Below are 24,207 nucleotides of genomic sequence, written 5' to 3'. Positions count from 1 at the left end.
TACTGATATTAGATACTTTGCAAAACTTATCTGATTAGCCGTGGCATTTAAATAGTCACAACCTGTCATTTTATTAGCTTTTCTACCTGTAACATTATTGTTTTGTCTCGTTCATAGGGATTCTCCGATGAAGAAGGACAAGTATTGACTGCACACTTTGTAAATATTACCCAGAGCTTCATCAGGATTAAATTGCATTTCTGGATCACTCGGAGGATTTTCTGTTGAATACATTAATCTTTCCGAACACAGTTTAACCTTTGATGATTTCCCTGTGGAAAGTGTCATCATGGCATCTAGTCTGACATGTACAGGGGTGGTCTGGGCTCTTCTGTCTTTTCTGTGCGCGGTGGTATCCTGTGTTGGGTTCTTTATGCCTTACTGGTTGCTGGGATCCCAGTTGGATAAACCTGTATCATTTGGCACCTTCCGTCGGTGTTCCTACCCGGTGAGAGATGAAAATCTTCAGACTGTAATGGTAGAACAGTGTGGTCGCTATGCCTCCTTCCAAGCCATTCCAAGTCTTGAGTGGCGCATATGCACAGTGGTTACTGGTCTTGGATGTGGTCTTCTGCTCTTGGTGGCCCTAACCGCTATCATGGGATGTTGTGTGTCTGAGCTCATTTCTCGGACTGTTGGAAGAGTCGCTGGCGGAATCCAGTTTCTTGGAGGTAAGCATATTGGCGATGATATGCATGTCTAATGTATGTATATATGTATGTCAAAAATTCTTAATTATTAAATTATAATAGTGACACTTTTGCCATGCTAACTGAGGCCACATTATCGTGAACACTGAAGAGTAGTTCGTTTTTGTATTAAAAAATAATGCCTTTAAGTAGTTGCTAGTGTCTTGCACCTTGAGAACATATGTGAAATCTCTGATCCATTCTTAGTATCTGGGTATGGAATACATTCTAGCAAATTCTAACAAAAAAAAAAACACGGGTTGAAAGCAATGGTTTAATCGAGCTTACATGCTTAAGAGCAATGCTGTAGAATGAAACATTTGTTCCTTTCATGTTATGAAAAGATGATTCATTTTATGTTATCTTTTTACTGAGTTGCTTTAACAAGAACTGTAAAGCACAGGTAAAGTTAGCACATCAAGAAACTGGATTTTGGAGTTTTCAGAAGACTTTATCCTCCCTCAGTATGAAAAACACCTCTAGAGTGCTGTCTGTAAATAATGCTTTATTCAATGTGAAAGCCACATGTGTTAGGGTATGACCATTTGGTGGACATTGTTCCATTACAAGTGTATAATGTATGTCTATAAAATGTCATTATGTGTGTGTGTATGTATGTATATGTGTATATATATATATTTATTATATATATACCGTATTGGCTCGAATATAGGCCGCACTTTTTTCCCCCACTTTAAGTCTTTAAAGTGGGGGTGCGGCCTATATTCGGGGTCTAGCGCCCGAGACATGCAGTTCCGGGCGCCGGGCAGGCAGCAGGGTTAGGATACAGATCCCCGCAGCGGTGCAGGGGACCCGTATCCTACTCTCTGATACGCCGAGATTGTCTAAGCGCATCGTGGAGACGTTCACCGGCAGCGGTGAACATCCGCACGATGCGTTTTACCTCTGCCCCCAAGACTTACCAGAGCAGACACCCGGGTGTCTTGCGGGGCCGGCGGGGGGACACCTACGCAATACGTGTATACAACCTCTGGGGCCGGCACATCCGCTGAGTCCCGGCACTGGAAGTTGTATACGCGTATTGCGTAGATGTCCCCCGCCGGCCCCGCAAGACACCCGGGAGTCTGCTCTGGTAAGTCGGGGGGGGGGACAGAGGGGCAGCATATCTCGGGTGGGGGAGAGTGGCAGCATATCTCGGGGGGAGGGGAGACAGAGTGGCAGCATGTCTATTAAAAAAATGTTTTTAGGGTGCGGCCTATACACGGGGGCGGCCTATATCCGAGCCAATACGGTGTGTATATATATATATATATATATATATATATATATATATATATATATATATATATATATATATATATATATTAGCAAGAGAGAGAGAGAACAAGTTTAGATGTATGTGTATTTGACTTGTGCCAATGGACAAAAAAGCCATCCGGACAAATTTCTGGTGCACCCATTTTTGGGCAGGGGGGGTGAGTAATTAAGGCAGATTCAAGAAGTGTTTCTGCACCACTCTTTCTCTGTCAATGTATCTGCATTATTTTTGCATTTCTGCGCACTTCCGCAAAAGGGTCTGTCGCCCGCTTCGCCAATTGGGAGACAGCGTGTGCCCAGCGGCTCTGCCTTTTTGCGGAAGGTCACCGCGAGGCCAGGAGGAGCAATGGACGAAGACAGAAAAACATGAAGATGCAAGAAGCTTCTGTCATCACCTCCCAGCACCTATGCTTGGTGAAGATCTGGTTGACCAAGCACATCTCCTTCTTGCCGCCACACACAAAGTGTACTCGCACCAGCCAACTCCAGCGCTGACGTGTGCAACAGTTCCAGGGGGTCTTCTCAGACCTCCAGCAAGTGCACCTATTAATTAAAACACAGTGAGAGTGATTTGATGCCACTGAGTGGCTGCTTTAAGGAGCCAAAAGTGGTGTGAAAACAGGACCTCTGAGGCTCTGAAGCTGTAGCTTCTCCTAATGGTAATTAATTTATTTTGTTCACCTACAGGTTAATGAACTCCGATTAAAGTACTTACAGCGTTTGTAAGCACCTGTTTGTGGCCCTTGAGGACCAGAGTTGTACAGCCGTGCCATAGATTCAGGTGGCAACTCCGTAATAAGCAACGATTTTAAATACTGTATTATCCATTCTCAGGCCGGCTCTGGGCTGTTAATGACGCTTGAGATTACAGACAGCAATTTGGCCAGCCCTGCATCATACATCCAGTATATAATATATATATATATCTCTAGTGCAATATATTTACAATACCAGCTTAACATTCGTTTTCTCTTGATTGCAATATTGTTGACACAGTGTAGAGTTTTTACGGTGACACAGCCCCTTTAAATCATGTCAATGTTCCTGTGTTGTAATATTTGGTTAGCGTCCGAGTATTTGTACAGTAGCGTTATTATTGCTGCTATCTTCAGATGTGTTTAAGTTATGAACTTAATGCAAGGAAGTGACCTTTGGTCCTGCGATTAGTGTAGAATAGAATTGCTGATTGTTTAATTCATGTGTTAAGCAGGAATGTGATGTACTTGTGCTTTCGTGCAAAAGTGATAACCTTGTTAAAAGGCAACCTAGGAATATAATCAGAAAAAAAAGGATTCATTTTTTTTTTTTAAATCCGTTGAAATGGTTGATAAGGGGTCCTTACTTTTCGCAGACCCTCTGGGATTTTGGGATTATATTTTGAAAATACTGAAAATTAGATTTTTATATAGAGAGATTCGAAAATTTGGAAAACATGTAGGGTTTAGGCAATAGACACTTTTTTATTTTGTCTTTTTGCCATTATGAGTCTAATGTGTATGACTAGCTGTTATTAGATTAGTTTCTATCAATTTTCCGAAGGGAGTTTCAAGGAAACTCATCACATTGATCTTCACAAAGCCAGAGATGTTTATGTAAATTCTTAATCAGGAATCTTGAATTTGATGGCAAAGTCCTAATTAAGCGAATTTACCTTTTTTCTTTTGAAAATGAAACTTTCACAACATATTTTCATTTCCAGTATCTCCTACATAAATGCTGTGTTTCTGTTTTAAAACTATTATACTTCCACGTCATGAAGTGTTTTTGAAAGAGATTAAAGATTATTAAATTTAATGCCATCAAAAGTGTTAATTGTTTTTTCAATGGGACTTCTGGCCACACGCAGACCAGAATTTAGGCAAATCCCTTCCTTGAACACAATTGATTTAGTCGGTTAAAAACCATTTTTAGTTTTTAATTGAATTGCTAGAGCTCTTGCTAGGTTATCTAGAAAATCTGGCCAGTTTCTACCCCCAAGGCTGGGATTTTGACACCTCCTGTAAGCATGGCTCATGCGCCTGAGAGGACTGCTTTCATTAGGTTGTAGACATCATGACAGGGATCAAAAATCACTGTTTACTTACAGTCCAACAGAAACATTTAACCAAGTCCAACAATGATTGGAACAAGACAATTGGACTATCACCTTTCCATTTTTACAAAGTCCCAAATGAAATAGAAATGATTTCATTCTTATGGTAATAACAGAAATAACTCCTTAATCCTGTTTTCTAAGGTTAATAGATTTTGAAAGTTATTTCTTTATATCAATCTTCAGAACTTTTAAACCCACTGCTTGCCTCTTGTTTCAAACACTCAAATCTCAGACGCAGATGTCAAATTGGACCCTCAAATTCGTGGGTGGCAAGTGTTTCAGACGGGGCATAAAATAATATACAAATTGTTCTAATGAAATCATATAGCAAATCTTAAAATTGGAATTCTGTATGCTAAGAATTAGAAACAACCTGGTTGTCCATCCAGTCCTTAAGAGAACTTGTATACATTGTGCTTGCAAATATTCACTAAAGCATATTATTTACTATAACGGTAAACACCGAGCCAGATTTGCTGTCTGGATATGGAAGGTTCACAGCCCTCTGTGGAATAAAACTATATATTTGTTGACGATCACATGTCTTTAAGAATGAAAGGAAAGACCAAAAGACTTTCAAGTCCAGTGCAATAAACGCAGACAAAAGTAATGTGCAAATAAAGGAAACGCAAAGCAGTTGGAGTAATAACAACATCACATAAAACTCTGCGATGAGGACACAGCGGTGGTGCTTTGTTTTGTGCGATTTTATGATTTCCTCTTGAACATTTGTTCTTTTTTTTCTTTATTATGACATTAATCTCTTTTTCATTTACATACTTGTACTATGTCTGACCTCAAATTCTTTTCTTACATAAGTGCGCTGCTGATACAGCCAATTTTATTTCATTTTAACTGCAATCAGTCCAAATATTTACTAATCCCTGCATTTTTCTGATTTAGTGAAGGAATGGCATTCTGGAATAGACAGGGAGGTACGCGGCAGGGCATACGAGCTACGCTGTGTAATTGAGAACACATGGACAGGGCGCTGGTAGTGTTTCACTCTTTATAATTGGCAGATCAAGATAATGGATGATTTTCAAATTACAGATTGTTGATACTTGTTATTTCTGCTAACATACTACAGGCTGCTAACAAGACAGTGATAAACGAGTGTAGTTTGTATTGAACGCACCCAAAAATTGCCTTGGAAACATTAATTATTCATGAGTGTTGTGTGCAAGACCATTGTTTCAGGAATCTAATGACAAATTTGCCATTATAGAATACTTGTGTGTTCATTTATTTGCTAAGCATTTTCTTAACATTCGGAATAAATCTGTTGTGATACTTTTGTTATTCTACCAATTTATTTAACATTGATTTAAAAAAAATAAAATAAAAACATTTAAAAGGTAGAGGCAGAAGTTTTAAAGCATCATAAAAAGTAGGGCTGCAACTAACTATTATTTTCATAATCGATTAGTTGGCCGATTATTTTTTCGATTAATCGGATAAAAAAATTACATTTTTCATTTATTTTAAATTATTTAATAAATTAACATAGGATGTTAAAAACAAACGGCAGAATAAAAATTTTTTCTTGTTTTTATTTCCCCAACCTGCCCCCCAGTTATGCATATTTGAGCCCAGGCTTGCCACACTGCCCTCCCCGACATGCCACACTGCCCTCCCCGACATGCCACACTGCCCTCCTCACATATGCCTTATATACCCTATATGCCTTATACCCCCAGATATGTCACTCCGTCCTCCTCAGGTATGCCGTATACCCCCCTGATATGCCATAGTGCCCTCATAGAATTTGCAGACTCGTTCACAGAGACAATACTTTTATAAATAAATACAGGATTAATCTTCACTGCCCCCAGGATTTAGATTCCCCTCAGTTTGCCCCCCTTTACCTCTAACTGCACCTTAAGTTAACTTTATTAAATTAATTAAATTAACCCTCAGTCCTCAGCATTAAATTAATCCTGAAGAGAAGACCCCATTAACCAAAACTGCCCCTAAATTAACCATGAAGACCCCATCAACCACAACTCCCCCTAAATTAACCCATTAACTTTAACTGCCCCTAAATTAACCCTAAACACCCCATTAACTATAACTGCCCCTAAATTAACCCTAAACACCCAATTAACTATAACTGCCCCTAAATTAACCTTAAACACCCCATTAACTATAACTGCCCCTAAGTTAACCCTAAACACCCCATTAACTATAACTGCCCCTAAATTAACCCTAAACACCCCATTAACTATAACTGCCCCTATGTTAACCCTAAACACCCCATTAACAATAACTGCCCCTAAGTTAACCCTAAACACGCCATTAACTATAACTGCCCCTAAGTTAACCCTAAACACCCCCATTAACTATAACTGCCCCTAAGTTATCCCTAAACACCCCCATTAACTATAACTGCCCCTAAGTTATCCCTAAACACCCCATTAACTATAACTGCCCCTAAGTTAACCCTAAACACCCCATTAACTATACCTGCCCCTAAGTTAACCCTAAACACCCCATTAACTATAACTGCCCCTAAATTAACCCTAAACACCCCATTAACTATAACTGCCCCTAAGTTAACCCTAAACACCCCATTAACTATAACTGCCCCTAAATTAACCCCCACCTCCCCTAACTTTCAGCAGCCCAAATATTAATTTTATACTCACAGTTAGATGAGTGTCACAGCCATGGCGATGCTAAAGAAATGGGCGGAGCCAATCGGCAGTTTGGCTCCGCCCCTTTCTTCCTCCCTGTCCGTCCCTGCAGTCACTGCCGATTGGCCCCGCCCCTTTCTTTCTCCAGCAGCGATTGCAGGGAGGGACTGGAAAAAGGAAGTGGGCGGGCCAATCGGCAGTGACTGCAGGGAGGAACTGTAAGTAGCAACTGCTGCTGTGACTCCTGTGAGTCACACTAACGGATTATAACACCCTCATTTTATAATCGATAAAAATCGATTCAACTAATCGATAATGAAATTCGTTGCCAACGAATTCGTTTATAGATTAGTTGTTGCAGCCCTAATAAAAAGAAATGGAAAGTACGGAAAAAAAATATTTAGGGGAATTTTAGAATAGCACTAAAATCTAAAAGGACTGATTATCCCACTTTTTTGACTTTGCACCAGAATTTATCTTGTGTGTATGTATGTATGTATATGTATGTGTATATATATATATATATATATATATATATATATATACACACACACATATATACACACATATACACATTGTGTGCATAATTATATATATATTATATATATATAATTATGCACACAATGTGTATATGTGTGTGTGTGTGTGTGTGTGTGTTTATATATATATATATATATATATATATATATATATATATATATATTATAGGACGGTGATTAGTATTACTTTTATACTTATGATTAACAATGGCTTTCATTTTAGGCATTGCTGTAATTATGCAGTTGTGTTACAATTCTACATCACCCCATTGTGTCTAGCAATTGAGGTAAAAGCAACCTGCATTATTAATTTTCCACTTTATCTGCTATTTTTAAATAGATATTGATGCCCTCAGTCAAAGTCTATCATTTTTATGTGATATTGTGCAGGTTTCTTTGCATAAAATAATCTCTAAATCTGGTTAATGCTTTGAAAATCTGCATGTGCCCATATTTCAGATTAGAGGCTAGGGGCACTATTTCAGAGCACATGGGAAAAAAAGTCAAATTCTTAGGTGTTCATAATTCAGTGGAGTGTGAACACAGCGATTGAGGTAAAAACTGTACACGTAGAGACCTAAATATACCTAATCATATAATATATGTTAATTTGAAATTATATACCAGAATACCAAGACAGCAAGATTCTAAACTGCGATCCTTTCCTAGCATCATGAAACATCGTTCTAATAAATAAACATCACATTTTCAAAAAGGGTTGATCCATGAAAAACTTCTGATTGCCTTTGGAGTCTAAAGGATTTTTTCTAGATGTTGGGAGGGTTGAACTTGATGGAATTTAAGTCTTTTTTTCAACCTACTTAACTATGTAAACAGTTGGTAGGATTGAGAATAATTATGTTTAGGGGCGCTGGACTTAATATACTATAAGGGCCACGCCAGTCTAAACACACAGATACAAAGGAATACTAGTTCCTTTGAAGTCTAAGCATGTGATGCCAATATTGCTCTATAATGCTCTTAATAGGGAATGATTGCACGTTGTCTGCTGGATATTTTTCAGCTGAATGATTTGCCCTCAGCCGTCCATGGGAATTCCTGAAGTTCGATAGTTCAGGCTGACATGTCAGTACTTCCAAAACACTCTTGAAAGCTCAATCGGTTAGTTGTTCTGCATGTCCCTGTTATGAGTGATATTAAGTGCTGCAGAGGTTTAATTGGGTAAATTAGATGCTTGTCTAGGTAAGGATGACCCAAAGGACAACCCAAGCCTTGAGTTGTGTAAAAAAGGAAAGTAACCGTGGAATACAACAATTAGTCAAGAAGAAACTAACGCAAAAAGACAGCTCAGACAAATGAATCATCCAGACAGTTGCAAGGAAATAATAACTAATATATCAATTCCATCTGTTTTGTGGGGGCTAAAATGTGGCATAGAATTAAGTCTGAAAAACATTTTGATTAAGAACATTCTCTTTTGCTTTGGAATACTACCTTGAATACGCAGTCTGGTTTTACTTAAATTATTATTTATTCATTTATATAGCATCATAATATGGCTCTGTACAATGGGTAAACAGGACATTCCAAGCAATACTTCACAAGAAGTTACAGTAGGAGGGAAGTGCTCATAAAGTGAATTTGTTTGAAAGTAAAAGTAGATATATTTGAAAGAAAAGCTTTTTACCCCTAGCCGTGACTTACAGGGTCTGCAGCTCTGTGAAATTGAGCCCATTATTCCGTCCACCCAGAGACACAAAATGACGTCGTGGACATGTCCACAGGATAGTTAATGACCCTAAGTGTCCAAAAATAGCAGGAAGCAGTAACAAGTATTTTAGTGAATAGACTAACATAAAATGTTATTACGCACTATAAAGCCAAATTGAATATGAAAATGAATAACATTTTATTTGTATAGTGTAGTCGGAAGTTCATCTCTTTCTATTACTGCTTTCTCATCTAAATAGTTAAATTAGAACCATTTTGAATTTAATATAGTTGAAATTGCACAGCAGTTTTTGTCATGGAGTTAATGACAACATAACATGGCATCTTTTTATGAATCCCTACAGCCTCCTTTGTAACAAAAGCGCTAATCGTCTCCCCGTTGGAGGTTTAAGAGAAGCTAGTTTACAGACTTCTGAGCTAACGGCGCAGGAAATTGTAGTTTTGTTTCTTTACAATGACTGTATCTGCTGCTCTGAAGTTTCCCATTGAAGGTTGTCATGAAAGTGCCTTTTAACTTAGATCGTCGGTTCTACTGACTGTAATTATTTCTGTAGTTGTTCAAGACCAAAGCATTGTGTTGGCATCATGTGGTATAAGCAAAAAACTCATGCACTTCGACCACATCAATAATCACCGTGAAAATATTATGCCAACTGTATTACTTGAAAACTGCTATTCTGGAACCGATAAATGTTACAATGACACTACTTGTCTTAAAGTATTCAAAATTGATGATGTTCCTTAGTTGCTGGAAAGGTTTAAAAATACTTACACATTAATAGGAACAAATTAATGTGTCTTGGTCTGTCCAATTCTAGTTTTGTCATACTCTTTGTTCGTTGGCACTATATAAATAATATATATATTGTAATTAATAGTGTCTCTTTAAAATGGCAATAGATAAATGGTTCATTTTTGTTCGTACATCTAGAATACCCAAGGCGATCCTTCTCTCCAAGGAGCATACCATGCTAGGACATTAAAAGGAGTGACAGCAAGCAGTTTTTCGGTAATTTATGATTTTAGAGTTCTATATCTGTGCAAGTTGTCTCACGAATAGAAAGAGCAGAAGAATTTCCTTATACGGTACAAAATGTTAGTGGAAAATGATGTTTCCGCTTAGTGGTATTTCTCGTCTGTTGCATGGATAATTACTTTGTATCAAGATCACAATACATCTTTTATAAAGCTGAACTGACATCTAACTGATCCTTACATTGCTGCCCTTCGGGGGGCCTCAATGTCTCAACTGGTACATTTTTGTGCATCTATTAACATTTTAAGGCAGGAATGTATTGAATGTATTCCATATATATTTAGAATATATCTGGATAGCTCTGATAAAGGCATGCGGTTGCTGACATTGGCTATGCTTCAAAAATGTAAGCATTACAATTAGCTTTCTCCGTCTTCTCCTACTTTTAAGCTTAGAAGTTTAAAAAGAGCCCTGGGCACAAGGAACAGTAGAACAAGAAAAAAAGTTATAATTTCGTTAGATGTGGTTGCCATTAATTTACACTGTCGTCGATATACCCTTATGGAGTTTAGGCAGCAAAAACACAGATGCACCACAAAATGTGCAATTCCTGAGCTGCAGCTTTAATAAAATAGTATGAAATAAGTATACTACTTATTCAGAGCTTGTGCATTTTTACTGCTATTACAAAAGTTGAACATAAATTGAAAGTGTCTTCAACTTTTTTTTATACTTTACTGGAAATTGTGTGTAGATTTGCACCAGTTGTTTCTTGGTTGTTATTGTTCCCAGCAATAGTAATTTATAGTAAAATAAGTTGCCTTAAGTTTGGGCAGGTGGACACATGGTAACAGCTGAGCAGTTCCCCAAACTAATTATAATGCTACTGACTTGACCTCTGCCATGCAGTCCAGCCTCTGTCACACCTTCCAGTAATGCCACATGTACCTCTACTACGTCTGGAAATTACAGACATAGAAACATAATTTTTTGGCATAATTTTTAAGACCTATTCGGCCCATCTGGTCTCCCCATATTTCCTGATGTAAAACTCGGATCATAATAAGTCCTTGGTCTTATTGTTTATATTCAGCCTTACGTATACCCCATACACGTTTAAACTCCTTTACTGTGTTAGCCTCTACTACTTCTGATGTGAGACTGTTATCTTTCTAAAAAGATGGCTTTTTATTGGTGTTATGCTTAGTTTAAGTATATTTTCATTAAGCAGCTCTGGGCTTGATTTAAACTGTATGCTTGTTGGAAACAAGCTTAAAATTCTATTGGCTGCTACGTCCTTTTGTAGCAACCTTATGTTGATACTAATATGCTGTAAATCAAGAGAAAATCAGATACTTCAAAGACCTTCAGCAACAAATGTTAGGATGCTAAAATTTCTTACACACTGAAAATGTAAAGTGTAACTCCACTGAAAAATACCAAAAAGGTTTGGTTTTCTATATATTTTTAATAGAGAACATGCTTGCCGATCTTATTGGGGGTACAGGACCAGTTGCCTGTGTTGTACCTGCTTCTCAACGCAACTGCCTGAGGTTCTCGTTGGTCGTGTGTCTGTCACATTTCACCAGCCTACTGAAAACACTTCACCTTAGACATGGTTACTTGCACCTTAAAAAAACCTGAAGGACATTAACAAAGTTCCATAAAACCAACTCTTTCTTTTTGGTGTTCTTAGATTTCTGTTCCAAAACGATAGTGCCATAAAATTAATATATTTCTTTGATAAAATTAATAGAATTTCTGTCTAAGCCATGGTTTTAATGCAATTTTTAAGACATCAGAAGAAAAGGTAATGACTTCCCTTAGGTTTTAAAGTTTGTTCTCTTCTGGAAGCGTAAACCACATTTCCAAGTAATTTCACAAAGTTCTCCCCATGAGAGATGACTGTTCCGCAACATAATTTATTAATAATTTACTTTTTGTTTCACTTATACTCCTACTGTACCAAACATCTTTTTCCATTGAACTACAGCTCTTTAGTGCTTGAGATTTTTGTCCCTGTAGACAACACAATTATGTAGCTTCTTATTCTATGAAACTAGATGTGATATTATTTTGTATACAGCTCTGTGGATCATGATAGGAGCACCTTGAATGAGAAGATCCATCATTGAATGCTCTGTCCTTTCTGCATATCATTTACTTGGTCTGAATACATGCTGCAATCCTGTATCTGAATAGCACAAGAAGTCAAAACTATACAATGTTACATAACTAATGTCAAAAGTAACCATCCATTGTTCTGAAAGGACCCCTCTTCAGTTTGCAGTACTTCACTTATGTAAAGAACATGACCAGTAGTCAGAATTTTTCCATATTTATTATACTGTTTGAACTAACTCAACGCTAAGGCTTTTGTGTTCTTTTAAACAGTCTGTTTTTTTGGCATGACCAATATGCTTTCTTTGGATTTTCAATATTCCCATTTAGGATTCCTATGTGACATGTTTTGGGGATTTTTAAGATTTGCCCTATTAGAGACAAACTACCGATCTCACACCTGTTGCAGGACATGTTGTAACATTGTGTAAGGTTACAAAGACAGTTAATGCAGAAAACAGCTGCTGTGATGGGTCATTTTAAGAGAAGAAATAATATGGGTAGAAGTAATTTATTAAAAAACGTTGTATAAATAATTGTAGAATAATTATTTAAAAAAAGTAAATGTGGATTTTTTCAATTATAGGGACTATACAAGCCCATACGTTTAATGCATATAAAATAATAAGCTTTAACTGCCTTACTGCGCAGCTGCTTTAATATTTTAAATAAGCCAAACCTTACGTATGTTGTGGGGGGTTTTTTTTGGGGGGGGGTTGTACCAAAAATGGTTGAAAACAAAGCACAGAACACAATGACAAAAACAATATTGCTACAATATATAGGGTACTTTTGTTAAAATTTATCTGGATTATCCTTACTTTATTATTGAATAGCTTGAAAAAGCGCAGTGGACATTCTAGCTTGATCTTCAGAAGGTCCGTCTTATGAGCACAAACATGTATATAATCAAATTACATTTTTTTTTGGCAGCCTGTAAACTAACTAGCATAACACGAGCCGAATTAATTGTAATAAGTTTCTGGCCATGTGTGTGCTGTAGTGTTAACACACTGGGGGTTATTTATGAAGAGCAGTTGTGGGGCCAGGTGGTTAAAGTGGAGAGAAAGAATTAGTTACTATGGCAACTGTACCACTTATGCCATACCTCCAAACATTCCAAATAGGGACTCTTGTTTTTTAGGTGTGAAAAAGGAGTAAACCATTTAATTGAGGAGAATTATATTATTAATTTGTAAACACATTTTATACAGTTTATATACGCATTAGTGTTCCTTTTAAGATTGAATAACGCTGTAATACACAGATATCCGGCAGACAGTCTGATGCCCTAGGAAGGAGGGAGAACAGGTGGAAATAGGATGGAGGAATTTGGATCGTTGTGTAACATCTTAATTAATTGCTTCTAATTGTCGGCTTAAGCTGTCAATCAGTGACGGTAAAGTGCTCCCAATGAAATCAATGGAAGTATGTTCCTGACACTGATTAACAGCTTAAGCAGCCTATCAGAGGCAGGAAACGGCTCCCATCCAAATCAATAGGATCGCATTCACATTAAACAGATCCCTGCGCTCAGAATTCAGCAGAGCTCGAGCTGGATCCGACTGAAGGGGAACATCACATGCAGAGAGATGCATTCAGTTCCAGGGCATTTAGCTGGGGGATGGGGAGAGCAACAAATGCTTTCTGCAGAACCCGACCATGCATTTTCAGAATGTATCACCTGAAAATGTAAAGGGGCCATGGACTGATCATATGCCTTAAAGTGTATATGATGGCTGGAGTGTCCTTTAAGTATATTCAATGTACAAGCTCATAGCTTTTCCACTACTTCATTTATGAATCCCTTTAGGTCAATCTGAATTTTTTTTATCTCTTGAATGTATTACAGACGGTCAGAGATGGCCTTAAGTGTTCCCGCGCCCTGTGCGGACTACTCCTGTGGCGCGCCCCCCCATCCCAAAAAAGGAAAGGAACAAAATCTTGTCACAAAACTCCCCTTTCTAACTATCTACCACCTCTGCCCCTTCTCACTGCCTTCCCCCCTCTGCCCCATCTCACTGACCCCCCTCTGCCACATCTCACTCCCTCCCTCCTTGCCATTCTAACTGCCTTCCCCTCACCCCCTCTCCCTACTTCTCATTATCCTTACTTACCTTGTTGAGTCCTGCGGTGGGAGCGGGAGGCGTCCATCTTCTCGCTCTGCATGTTAAATAAAGTTAAAACAACCAAAAAAAACCGATGCTTTAATTTAAGTCCCGGGCAGGGGCACCGAGCGGTTGCTCGCGAAGTTTTCAGCAACCGCTCGGCGCCCCTCACTCTCCGTGCCGGCATTTACAGCTGAGCGCCGGAATATGACATCATATTTAGGTGCTCAGCATGAAACGCAGGCACTGTGACGGAGTCACGGAGAGTGAGGGGTGCCGAGCGGTTGCTGAAAACTTTGTGAGCAACCGCTCTGCGCCCCTGCCCAGGACTTAAATTAAAGCATCGTATTTTTTGTTTTGTTTTAACTTTATTTAACATCCTCCATGTTAAATAAAGTAAAAAAAAACTTTAGTTAACAAGGAGGATTTAAATAAAGTTTAAAAAGAACAAAACCAAAAAAAAGATGTTTTAATTTAAGCCCCTGTTGCCATGAAGCCTTGTCGCACACCCCTAAGGTACAAGTCCAAGCCTCTGGGCGACCGGAATATGTAATGTTAAAGCATTTCAGCATTTTCTGTACCTTGTGCTTTTGATGCATTGATCTATAATCAGATTTGGCGGGAGGCAAAAATGTGCATAGTTTTGTCAGATGCAGTTATTGTGTTTGCAACCTATTATCATTTTTATTAGTTCATTTATCAAATTCCAACATAATCCATGGTGTTACTCGGTGGGGCCGTGTAAACTTCAAATATTTGTATGCAGAGACCATGAACTTCTAGAGGGCCCTCATTACCCATATCACAGCGCTGCGGGATATGATGGTTCTATATAAGTCCATTAATAATAATCAGCCAACTGCAGAGCTGCCTGATATTTGTAATCTTTGTAGAAAGTGTCCTGTATTCTAAATAGATAAAAGTATCTAAGAAGACATGGCAAACAGCAAAATTGGGATATAAATTTTACAATGTGCTTATACAATATAACAGGAACTTTTATTTCAATAGCACTGAACTGAATTAAAATATTCAACGTGGACCATTGTTTAAAAAAAAAAAAAGGATTGTGGATCAAGACATGTTAACATTTTGATGAAAAAATTCCCACTGTCAGCCTCCTGAGAAGAAAAAGATGAACAGTCTCCAAGACGACAACCTCATCAGAAGCAACAGAGCCTATAATAGAGAATAAATAGAGCACTGTGGTCTATTCCTGACCCTCAATTGGATTGACCTTCACATTAACATAGGGGGATGCATTAAGTGACAATGTCAGTTACCCTTCACAACATCTAAGATCATCCCTGCTGTAGATATCATCTACAAGTGGTATCGTGTACTGCTGGCTTCTTGAAGGACACTCCACTGGTTATAGTGGAGATCTGTTTTTTTTATTCTGCTGCTTATTATTTATTGTTTTATATAGCGCCATCATATTCCGTAGTGCTGTGAAATGGGTAGACAGGACATAAGTAGTATATAACATAAAGAGGGCCCTGCTCACACAAGCTTACAATCTAGATGAGTCGTTGGAATTAAAACATAGCTTCACCTTCTTAAGTACAAGAAAGGCAGCACCAGGGGCGGGCGGGGCAGGGGGGCAATTGCCCCCCAGGCCGCCCGAAATCTAATCTAAACGGCCGCTGGGTGCTGATGCCGCTGGCCAGTGCTACTATAATACTTTTTTTTTTTTTTACTTACTTACTATGGCAAGCGGCAAGCCGATCCTTTAAAAAAAGGTATTAAACCAGAGCCGGCCGGCAGCATCAGCACCCAGCGGCTGTGTGCGATGGCCGCCTAGTGATGGGAGCAGTGCCAGCGTGAGGGTTGAAAGCTCCGCCCCCTCGCACAGAGCTTTCACCCTTCACGCTGCTCCCATCACTATGCGGCCAATCTAATCTAAACGGCCGATTTATTTTATTTTTTTTTTTTATTTTTTTTTATTTATTTTTATTTATTTTTTTTTATTTTATTTAATATGGCAAGCCAATTTAAAAAAAAATAAAAAGTATTAAAGAAGCTCCGGCCGGCGGCATCAGCAGCACGCATCGGCCGTTTAGATTAGATAGGCCGCCTGGTGATGATGGGAGCAGCGTCAGGAGTGAAAGCTCCGCCCCCTCGTGCTCAGACTGCTGGAGCACAGGATGTTAGTGACACAAAGTAGAAACGGCAGTCTGCAGCTACGAGGAGACGGAGGCCTAGACGAAGAAGTGGAAGAAGCTTATTAAACCAATCTTTGTACAAATTATATATTATTCTTTTGTATTCGGTAAAAAAAAAAAAAAAAAAGGTAGTGCCACCTCTGTCCCCAATTAACCCCTCCCAGTGTCACCTCTGTCCCCTTTCAGCCCCCCGTCATTACTGTCCCCATTCAGCTCTCCAGTGTCACCTCTGTCCCCAATCAGCCCCAACCAGTGTCACCTCTGTCCCCTTTCAGCCCCCCATGTCATTACTGTCCCCATTCAGCTCTCCAGTGTCACCTCTGTCCCCAATCAGCCCCTCCCAGTGTCACCTCTGTCTCCAATCAGCCCCCCCATGTCATTGCTGTCCCTATTCAGCTCTCTAGTATCACCTCTGTCCCCAATCAGCCCCTCCCAGTGTCACCTTTGTCTGCATTCAGCACCCCCATGTCATTGCTGTCCACATTCAGCTCCCCAGTGTTACCTGTGTCCCCAATCATACCCTCCCGGTGTCACCTCTGTCCACAATCAGCCCATCCCAGTGTCATTACTATCCCCATTCAGCTCTCCAGTGTCACCTCTGTCCCCATTCAGCCCCCCGTGTCATTACTGTCCCCATTCAGCTCTCCAGTGTCACCTCTGTACCCATTCAACCCCCATGTCATTGCTGTCCCCATTCAGCTCACCAGTGTCACCTCTGTCCCCAATCAGCCCCCGTGTCATTACTGTCCCCATTCAGCGCTCCAGTGTCACCTCTGTCCCCATTCAGCCCCCCATGTCATTACTGCCCCCATTCAGCTCAACAGTGTCACCTCTGTCCCCAGTCAGCCCCTCCCAGTGTCACCTCTGTCCCCATTCAGCCCCCCATGTCATTACTGTCCCCATTCAGCTCTCCAGTGTCAGCTCTGTCCACAATCAGCTCTTCCAGGGAATTAATATTTGCGAGTGTATGGGCCTACTTGATCCTGGTAGGGTACTCATATTAGCCTTAAAAACACTTTCCCTGCTGCTGTGTACTATACGTCCCATAATTCTCAGCCAGTATCATGGGGGACATTTACCTGGCTTAGCATCAGGGGGACATTAGGTTTTGCAGTTTTTTTACTATCCTTTGTTGCTATTAAATTTACTTCTGTTAAACCACATTTGAATCATATTTGTATTTTTATAATCAATATGCGTTAGAAAATCAGGAAAAGATGGGCTGATTCGGTGGCACAATGGGCCACTTTACTTGACTTTCCCCCTAGGCCTTAGGCTGCCAGCCCTCCCCTGGGCAGCACCCCTTTCTAGGTTCTATAGAATAGTTGCAAAATATACAAAGCACAAAAATTTCGTTTTGTAATACATTTTTTAAAATGCAATATTGATAGGGTAAAATGATAAAATAAAGTGGAAGCAAATTATGTCAGATGATTCTAGAAAAATATAGAAGGTAGTTTATGATAACAAAGTTTTAGTACATTCCATTTCATTCTGCTGTAACTGGAACAATACACCGTGTTGACGTCGCTGTGTACATATTTTTCATATACTTTTACTGTTCTGAAAAACGAGCGATTACACATTACTAGGCTGTTTCCTGTTAGAAAGAGAATAATTTCTCCCACTCATGTTAGACATCTTATATGAAACACCAGCCAAATGCTTTTATCTGCATTACATCACTAGCTGTTTCTTCAAGATGAATTCACACATAATTTACTCCTACGTGCACACGGTTAAAAAGAATATTGCATTAAATGTTTAGAGAAATAGTACATTTTAAGTACCTAGAAATTAACAATAATTAGTATATTTGGGGAAAAAAGCAGATAATGAGCACTTACCGTGCAGGCTGATTTAATACTCCACACCACGTCTGGTCATCAGACAAACCTGGCAAATGCCTGGTAGACCCATACTCATTGGTCCTCCCACATACCTTTATTACCGATGTCTGTCTGATTCCTTCTCTTATTGTGTGGTCACTGGTTGGAAACACCCAGCAAAAGTAGAAGTGCTCAGGGCACAGGACAGCAATGGAAAAGTCAGTGGGTTAAAAAATAAATAATATAAACACTACCTATCCTTATTTAGGGGGCATGAGGTTCATTCAAACAGCCTGAAAGTCCCCACAAAAGGGTGAGGGGATAGGTCCTTTCAAATCTATAGGGTGCATTCAAGTAAATGGAGAATGCAGTGCATACCCTGTTTCCCTGGGCCCAAGGTGACTTGAGACCATTATTGACACTGCTGGATGGACCCTAAAAAGTGAAGTGTAAGCTTTGTTCCCATGGATTGTACAGCTGCTTGGATGGACCTCACCCCTTACCTAGGGGATTTAGAAGTGGGAGAGTGTGTGTATCTGTGTTTGTTTTTTACTAACTTTCTCCTCCATCCCACACAGGAGGTAAGGAAAGGGGGGCCAAAAGCATTGGTAGAGGTCCATGTTTTTCCCAAAGTGTCCCCCTTTACCCCAGTGGGTAGGGGATGGCGACCAAGTTGCATAGATTTTCTTTGTTTTAATTCAACAGATAATGTTGGCAGTGCAGATGTGTACAGCGCATATACTCAGTTATTTGTGCATACGCAAAAGTTACAGCACCAGACACATCTGATGTATTTATTTTTTGCCCCTTCATTACTGGTGTGCTTAGGACACAGTGGAGGGCCAACTTAGAGTATGTACCATATGTGCCGGCAATGCTAAAACCATCTGCATGTAGTCACAGTAGGCGAGCCTCAATCTTGGAATATTTCATTCAGAGTTATGACATATGGGTGTGCAAATTACTTATAGAACAATAGGCAAACTATGAACATCAATTATGTGCAAAATTAACTCTGGGGTAATTAAGGCATCTCAGACTTAATATAACCTTAATGTAAGTTATATTTAAAATAAGACTTTTTTAATTTGTTTCCCAAGTTGCATGTTCAGTTTCCTGCAAGGGCATTGGGTATTTTTGGCAACAGTGCTCTTTGTCTGGTAATTAAGATGGTTTGTGGAGCAGTTAAATTTTTATCCAGTTCCCTGTTTAGATACAGAGCGTGCCAGCATGATGATACACAGTATAAACATGAAAGCACTTCCATCATTTAAGGAAACGCTCCACAATTATACTTGTATTAGTTATGTTTTTGTTTTCACACATGTACAGTTACAAGTTCTTAGACACAGCTGTATACATATAAAGCAGATACATAAGAGACCCTCAACACAGCTTGTGTGGCAAATTAAATGTTTAGGCTTTAATGTGAAAGGTCCATAAAATATAACGTAAACGTAATATATCATGAAAATTACAATATTACATCATGGAGAAGATGGGAAAAACCTAATATGGTAAACATGAGAATGAAATCCGGAACACGTTGAAGAGATGATATATTGATCAACCAAAAACGGCTGTCGACCCCCACAACTAACCATGCAGTTGCCAATCATTGTTTGAACTGTTGCACATTTATATAGTAAACAAAATGACTTGTTTAGATGAAATAAATATATTAAAACAAAACCAATGTCAAAGTAATTTGTATTCTCAACTAGGAGCCTAAGTATATAGGAGTAATCACTGCCTTCATGCACTAGACCTTTTACAATGAACTTACCTGTAAATCCAGGCTTCTTGTAATCAATTTATGAACTGGAAGCTTGATTTACAACTAAAGATCCCCTGATGTCTAACGTACCTGTAATGAATCACCTGTCATCCTATATTACCATTGATTTAACTAGATGCAGGTTTAAGTGCTTGGAAATCCCCATATAAAATCACGAGTGCTGGTCATGGCGTTTTGCCAGCGCACTGTAGTCATCAACCCAGGGGTCTGAGGACTGATTTGGTCCCGTATAACACACATTTACATCAGACGAGTCTCAAGAAATATTATGTCACTAACTATGCATTACGCAGTATCAGACCTTGCGAAGAAACTAAGTAAGAAACATGGGAGAGCTCATAGGACTTGGACCTTGATAGTGTATATTAGATATCGGGGCACTGAAATGTTTAAATCTGCAGATCCTAGGTTAGCAGGAGAGGGCTTGCTTGGGATGTTCTGATTTATAGATTTTTGGATACAACCTGCTTGAATTATAATTCCACATATAGCCACCAGGGTGTTTTGGACACAACTGGATAATACGCATTGACTGATTTGTCTGCCAAATATGCGTTAAGATACTTTACTACTGGGGCATATAGCTGGACTTGCCCCCATTGCTGACTGTACCAGTGTTCCTCTGTAGAATGCTGCCAGATTAATGCTTCGTGGAACCCTAGGCAGGGTACAAATCACTTAACATAGGAGCAGATTATCTTGAGTTTGACCCTAGACAGGTGTCCTGTGCATGATCTAGCTCTTCTTGTGAACATGAAACAGATATCAGACTCAATAGGAAATAAACAGAGTAATAGAAATTGTCTTCTCTTATCCTGAATATGCCAGTTTCCATCTAGGCATATAAACATATCTATTGTGTGTAAAATGCACAGTGTTGAGCACAATATGTAAATTACAGGGTTGCCTTCCCTTTAAAATATGTAGATGAGTCTTCTTTTAAAACTGCTTGAGGGTCTCCGAAGTATAATATATATATATATATATATAATATATATATATATATCTGTCTATATCTATCTATATATATATATATATATATCTCTCTCTCTATATATATATATATATATATATAATAAAAAATAATACACTTTTACAAAAACAATAGTGTAGTATGTTGTATTACTTGTTTGCGTACACACATTGTGGAACGTGTTTAAAGTATTTAGTAGCACCATCACTTTATAATATCTCTACTTTCAGAATTTGTTCATTTGGTTATGTGCCATTTATATTTTATATCCATGTGTACTTACTTTATTAAACTGCTGAATACATTAAGTTTAAAAATGTAAAGCCTTTGGGTACAGACATATACAAAAAATATTTTGTAACCCCTCTTTGATTTCTGTTTTTTTGTAATGAAGATTTAAGTACAAGCAAAGGGTAAACCGTTTCTCATGCCATAAAATCTTGCTGTGGATTAAGGAAGTTTAGTTCATTCACATCAGTGGCTACGCTGAATACCTGCTCCCCAGCAAGACACATTTTTAAATTCAATTTGGCTCTCTGTGCCCTTGGCACTCAGCAGGTTTCATTAAATTTCACAGCAGTTAGTTTCAATTGCCTGTGTAGGTACCTTTTTATCTACATTTAACTCCATCATAATCTCAAACAATTGTGCGTTGTGAGAAAATATTATGCTATAATAATTTTGCTGCTCGCTGCTCACTTACAGTTAGTTTTCTAACCAGCTATTCCCAAATAATTTAGTTTGATGGAGGCGTAATAAAATAACCATTTGGGAAGAACTTTTGTAATTTAAACATGAAATTTGTCAGATTATTGATGGAATATAGACTGTGTGAATAACCAGAATAGCTAGTACTTGAAATATTTTATTGGAAATATATTTGGGGGTCCAAAAGTTGGTAATTTTTTTTTATAACTCATATTTTAACGATTTATGATCTTTTCTGTGTGATATGACTTATTTCTATATACTGAACACTTGGTGCGGGATACGCAACCTTCATGTCCAGTGCACACCATATGGACCTGTCTAACCTATATTTGTGTGGAAAGTACATGAAAGGACCACGGAAAGGATCCATCCATGGTCCAGATACTTTCCAAAGTCTCATTTTTGGGGGGACCACAATAAAAACAGGAGACAAAAAAAGAAAATATAGAAATATCTCTTTTGAAATATCTCTTTTTGTAATTTCAAAAGAAGACTCAGCATTATGGATTCAGTAACTACACATCTTGATGCGCCATGTAAAGTTTATATAACTTAAAAATGATTGTAGGCAGGATTATTTTTGACCGGCTTCCATTATTCATAGACCTTTGTTTGACCCTGGTAAGGGAAAGGCAAATTCTACAAAGTAATTTTGATTCGAAGGCCTTACTTAACTGTTTCTATGATAATACTTTGTAAACATTGTGGCTGGTGGGATGGCAGCCACCCGATTTATAATTCATTTCTTCATTTGGAACACTCGTAACGAATTGGATTGTTGAAACACAAAATCATTTTCGAAAGTAATAAAGAAGCTACCAAGTCCCTCTGCTCTGAATTCATGACAATTGTGAGGTGTTACAGATGGGCGTCTCGACTGATTTCATTACACATTCATATTCTTCTTTGCATATGCAGGACTTATTAATCTCATGGGGTTGCTTGGCAATGTGTTTTAATAATTTTCAGAAAGCATAGACTGGTATCTGGGGAAGTATGAATAGTAAACCGCTCAGAATCACAGACATTCTGATCTTTATTAAGAAACATTTCATACATAATCATGTACAGGGACAGGCATGTGGACACCAGTGTCCGTGGCAAGGTTTGTGTAGGTCCGTAGAACATCATTCAGTTGTCCACCACAGACCCCAGTAAATGTCCACCTTGAGCAATGTTGGTTTCTACCCCTGATCATGTATGTAAAAGTAAATCCGGTTGTTCAGTGATATTGATTCAAAGGGCTGCCTGGGCCCTGGGATACTGTCTTTTTGGCTCTGCATTGTAGATGGTGAGGATCACTCCATATGGTTTTCAGCAACTTGACCCTTAACTTGAATTATCATCATTTCATGCTTGCTATGATATGTTACACTTTTATTCTAAACCCCAGACATGTGTAACATAGACAAGTCATAGTTCACACTTCATTGTGTTATTTACGTGTTTATAAATACTACTACTAACTACTTTACATGTGTCCTTAAATCTGACCACAATATATATATAAATATTTTACTATGTTTAGTTGGTGGCAAGAGTTAATCAAAAACTTGACCGCATTCTTTTGCAACCCACTGTGCATTGCTGTCTTTCCGTGACTGCTTTCAAACTATTTCCCACTGATAAACATCACTGTCAAATGAATATTTGATTTGTAGGGACATCTTTACAAATCCTAACCTATTTCTCCTTGTTGAAGCATTTTTGGCAGAAGACCATGCGGCTTAGAGCATCAAATTATTTCCCTTTGGTTCCAGAATTTTGCTTATCAACTATGGCCAGTGCGCAGGCATGCTGACTTCCCCTGATAGAGCCGAGTTTGGAATGGATCTGCTTCTGCTGTTAATCTGCTGGATATAACATTCTTTAGCATTTAGATAAAGTAATCTTATTGACATCGAGGTTTAGAGCTTTGAAATGTATCATTTGTCTAAACAACAAGGAGATCAGTGGAACAGGTGAAGTTTTCAATAGAAGTTGCACGATTTGTGTGCTTGTTTGTAAAAATATCTACTGGGGGGCGCATGTCTTATATATATATATATATATATATATATATATATCAGTAGCAACACATTCTATACATGCTTATCACTGCTTACTTTGAGATCAAATAAACATAATTACAGAGGCGACACTTTGCTTGCTGTTCTCACAGCTTTGTTGCATTGCTTGTTTTTCTGGTTTACGTGCAGCCCTTCAAAAATGAATGAAAATTGTCTGAGAATTATCCATGAGGTACATGAATTACAAGAATTTTCTTCTAATGTAGTGAAAGTATAACACTTCATGTGAATAATGTGCTTTTAAGTTAGACACCATGGCTACCAGCTTATTCCATCTATGGCTTTTTGCTATTACTATCGCAGGGAAGAGAAATGATATTTTAAGCTACCTTGCTTTTCATTCCATTTAAAGAATATTTTTGTACAGTAGCTACATTCCTAAGAAATTAAATCTTGTCTTTAGTGTTTCTCTAAGAAATATTAATAATATTGCTCATTCATTGGATGACCTCAGAGTAACAGATGTGACCGTGATAAACCATGATGTCTAAGTTTGATGCTGAGCTGGTAAGGGGTACCAGCCCAGTT

At 38.5% G+C, this 24,207-nt stretch overlaps 1 protein-coding gene across 1 annotated transcript in view; it reads left to right on the top strand.

Moving 5' to 3' along the window:
- Positions 1-289: 289 nt before the first annotated feature.
- LOC149286481 (LHFPL tetraspan subfamily member 6 protein-like) overlaps positions 290-24,207 on the top strand; it is a 72,072-nt gene continuing 48,154 nt past the window's right edge. The window contains exon 1 of the mRNA XM_089494022.1: positions 290-671. Coding sequence (XP_089350148.1) covers positions 290-671 — 382 coding nt within the window. The remainder of the gene's footprint in view (positions 672-24,207) is intronic.

Source organism: Sceloporus occidentalis, unplaced genomic scaffold (genome assembly GCF_023333645.1).
Source record: "Sceloporus occidentalis isolate IW3139 unplaced genomic scaffold, rSceOcc1.0.p SCAF_68, whole genome shotgun sequence".
Classification (NCBI taxonomy): Eukaryota; Metazoa; Chordata; class Lepidosauria; order Squamata; family Phrynosomatidae; genus Sceloporus; species Sceloporus occidentalis.
Note: the sequence above shows the minus strand (reverse complement) of the source record. Positions and strands in the feature narration are given on the sequence as shown.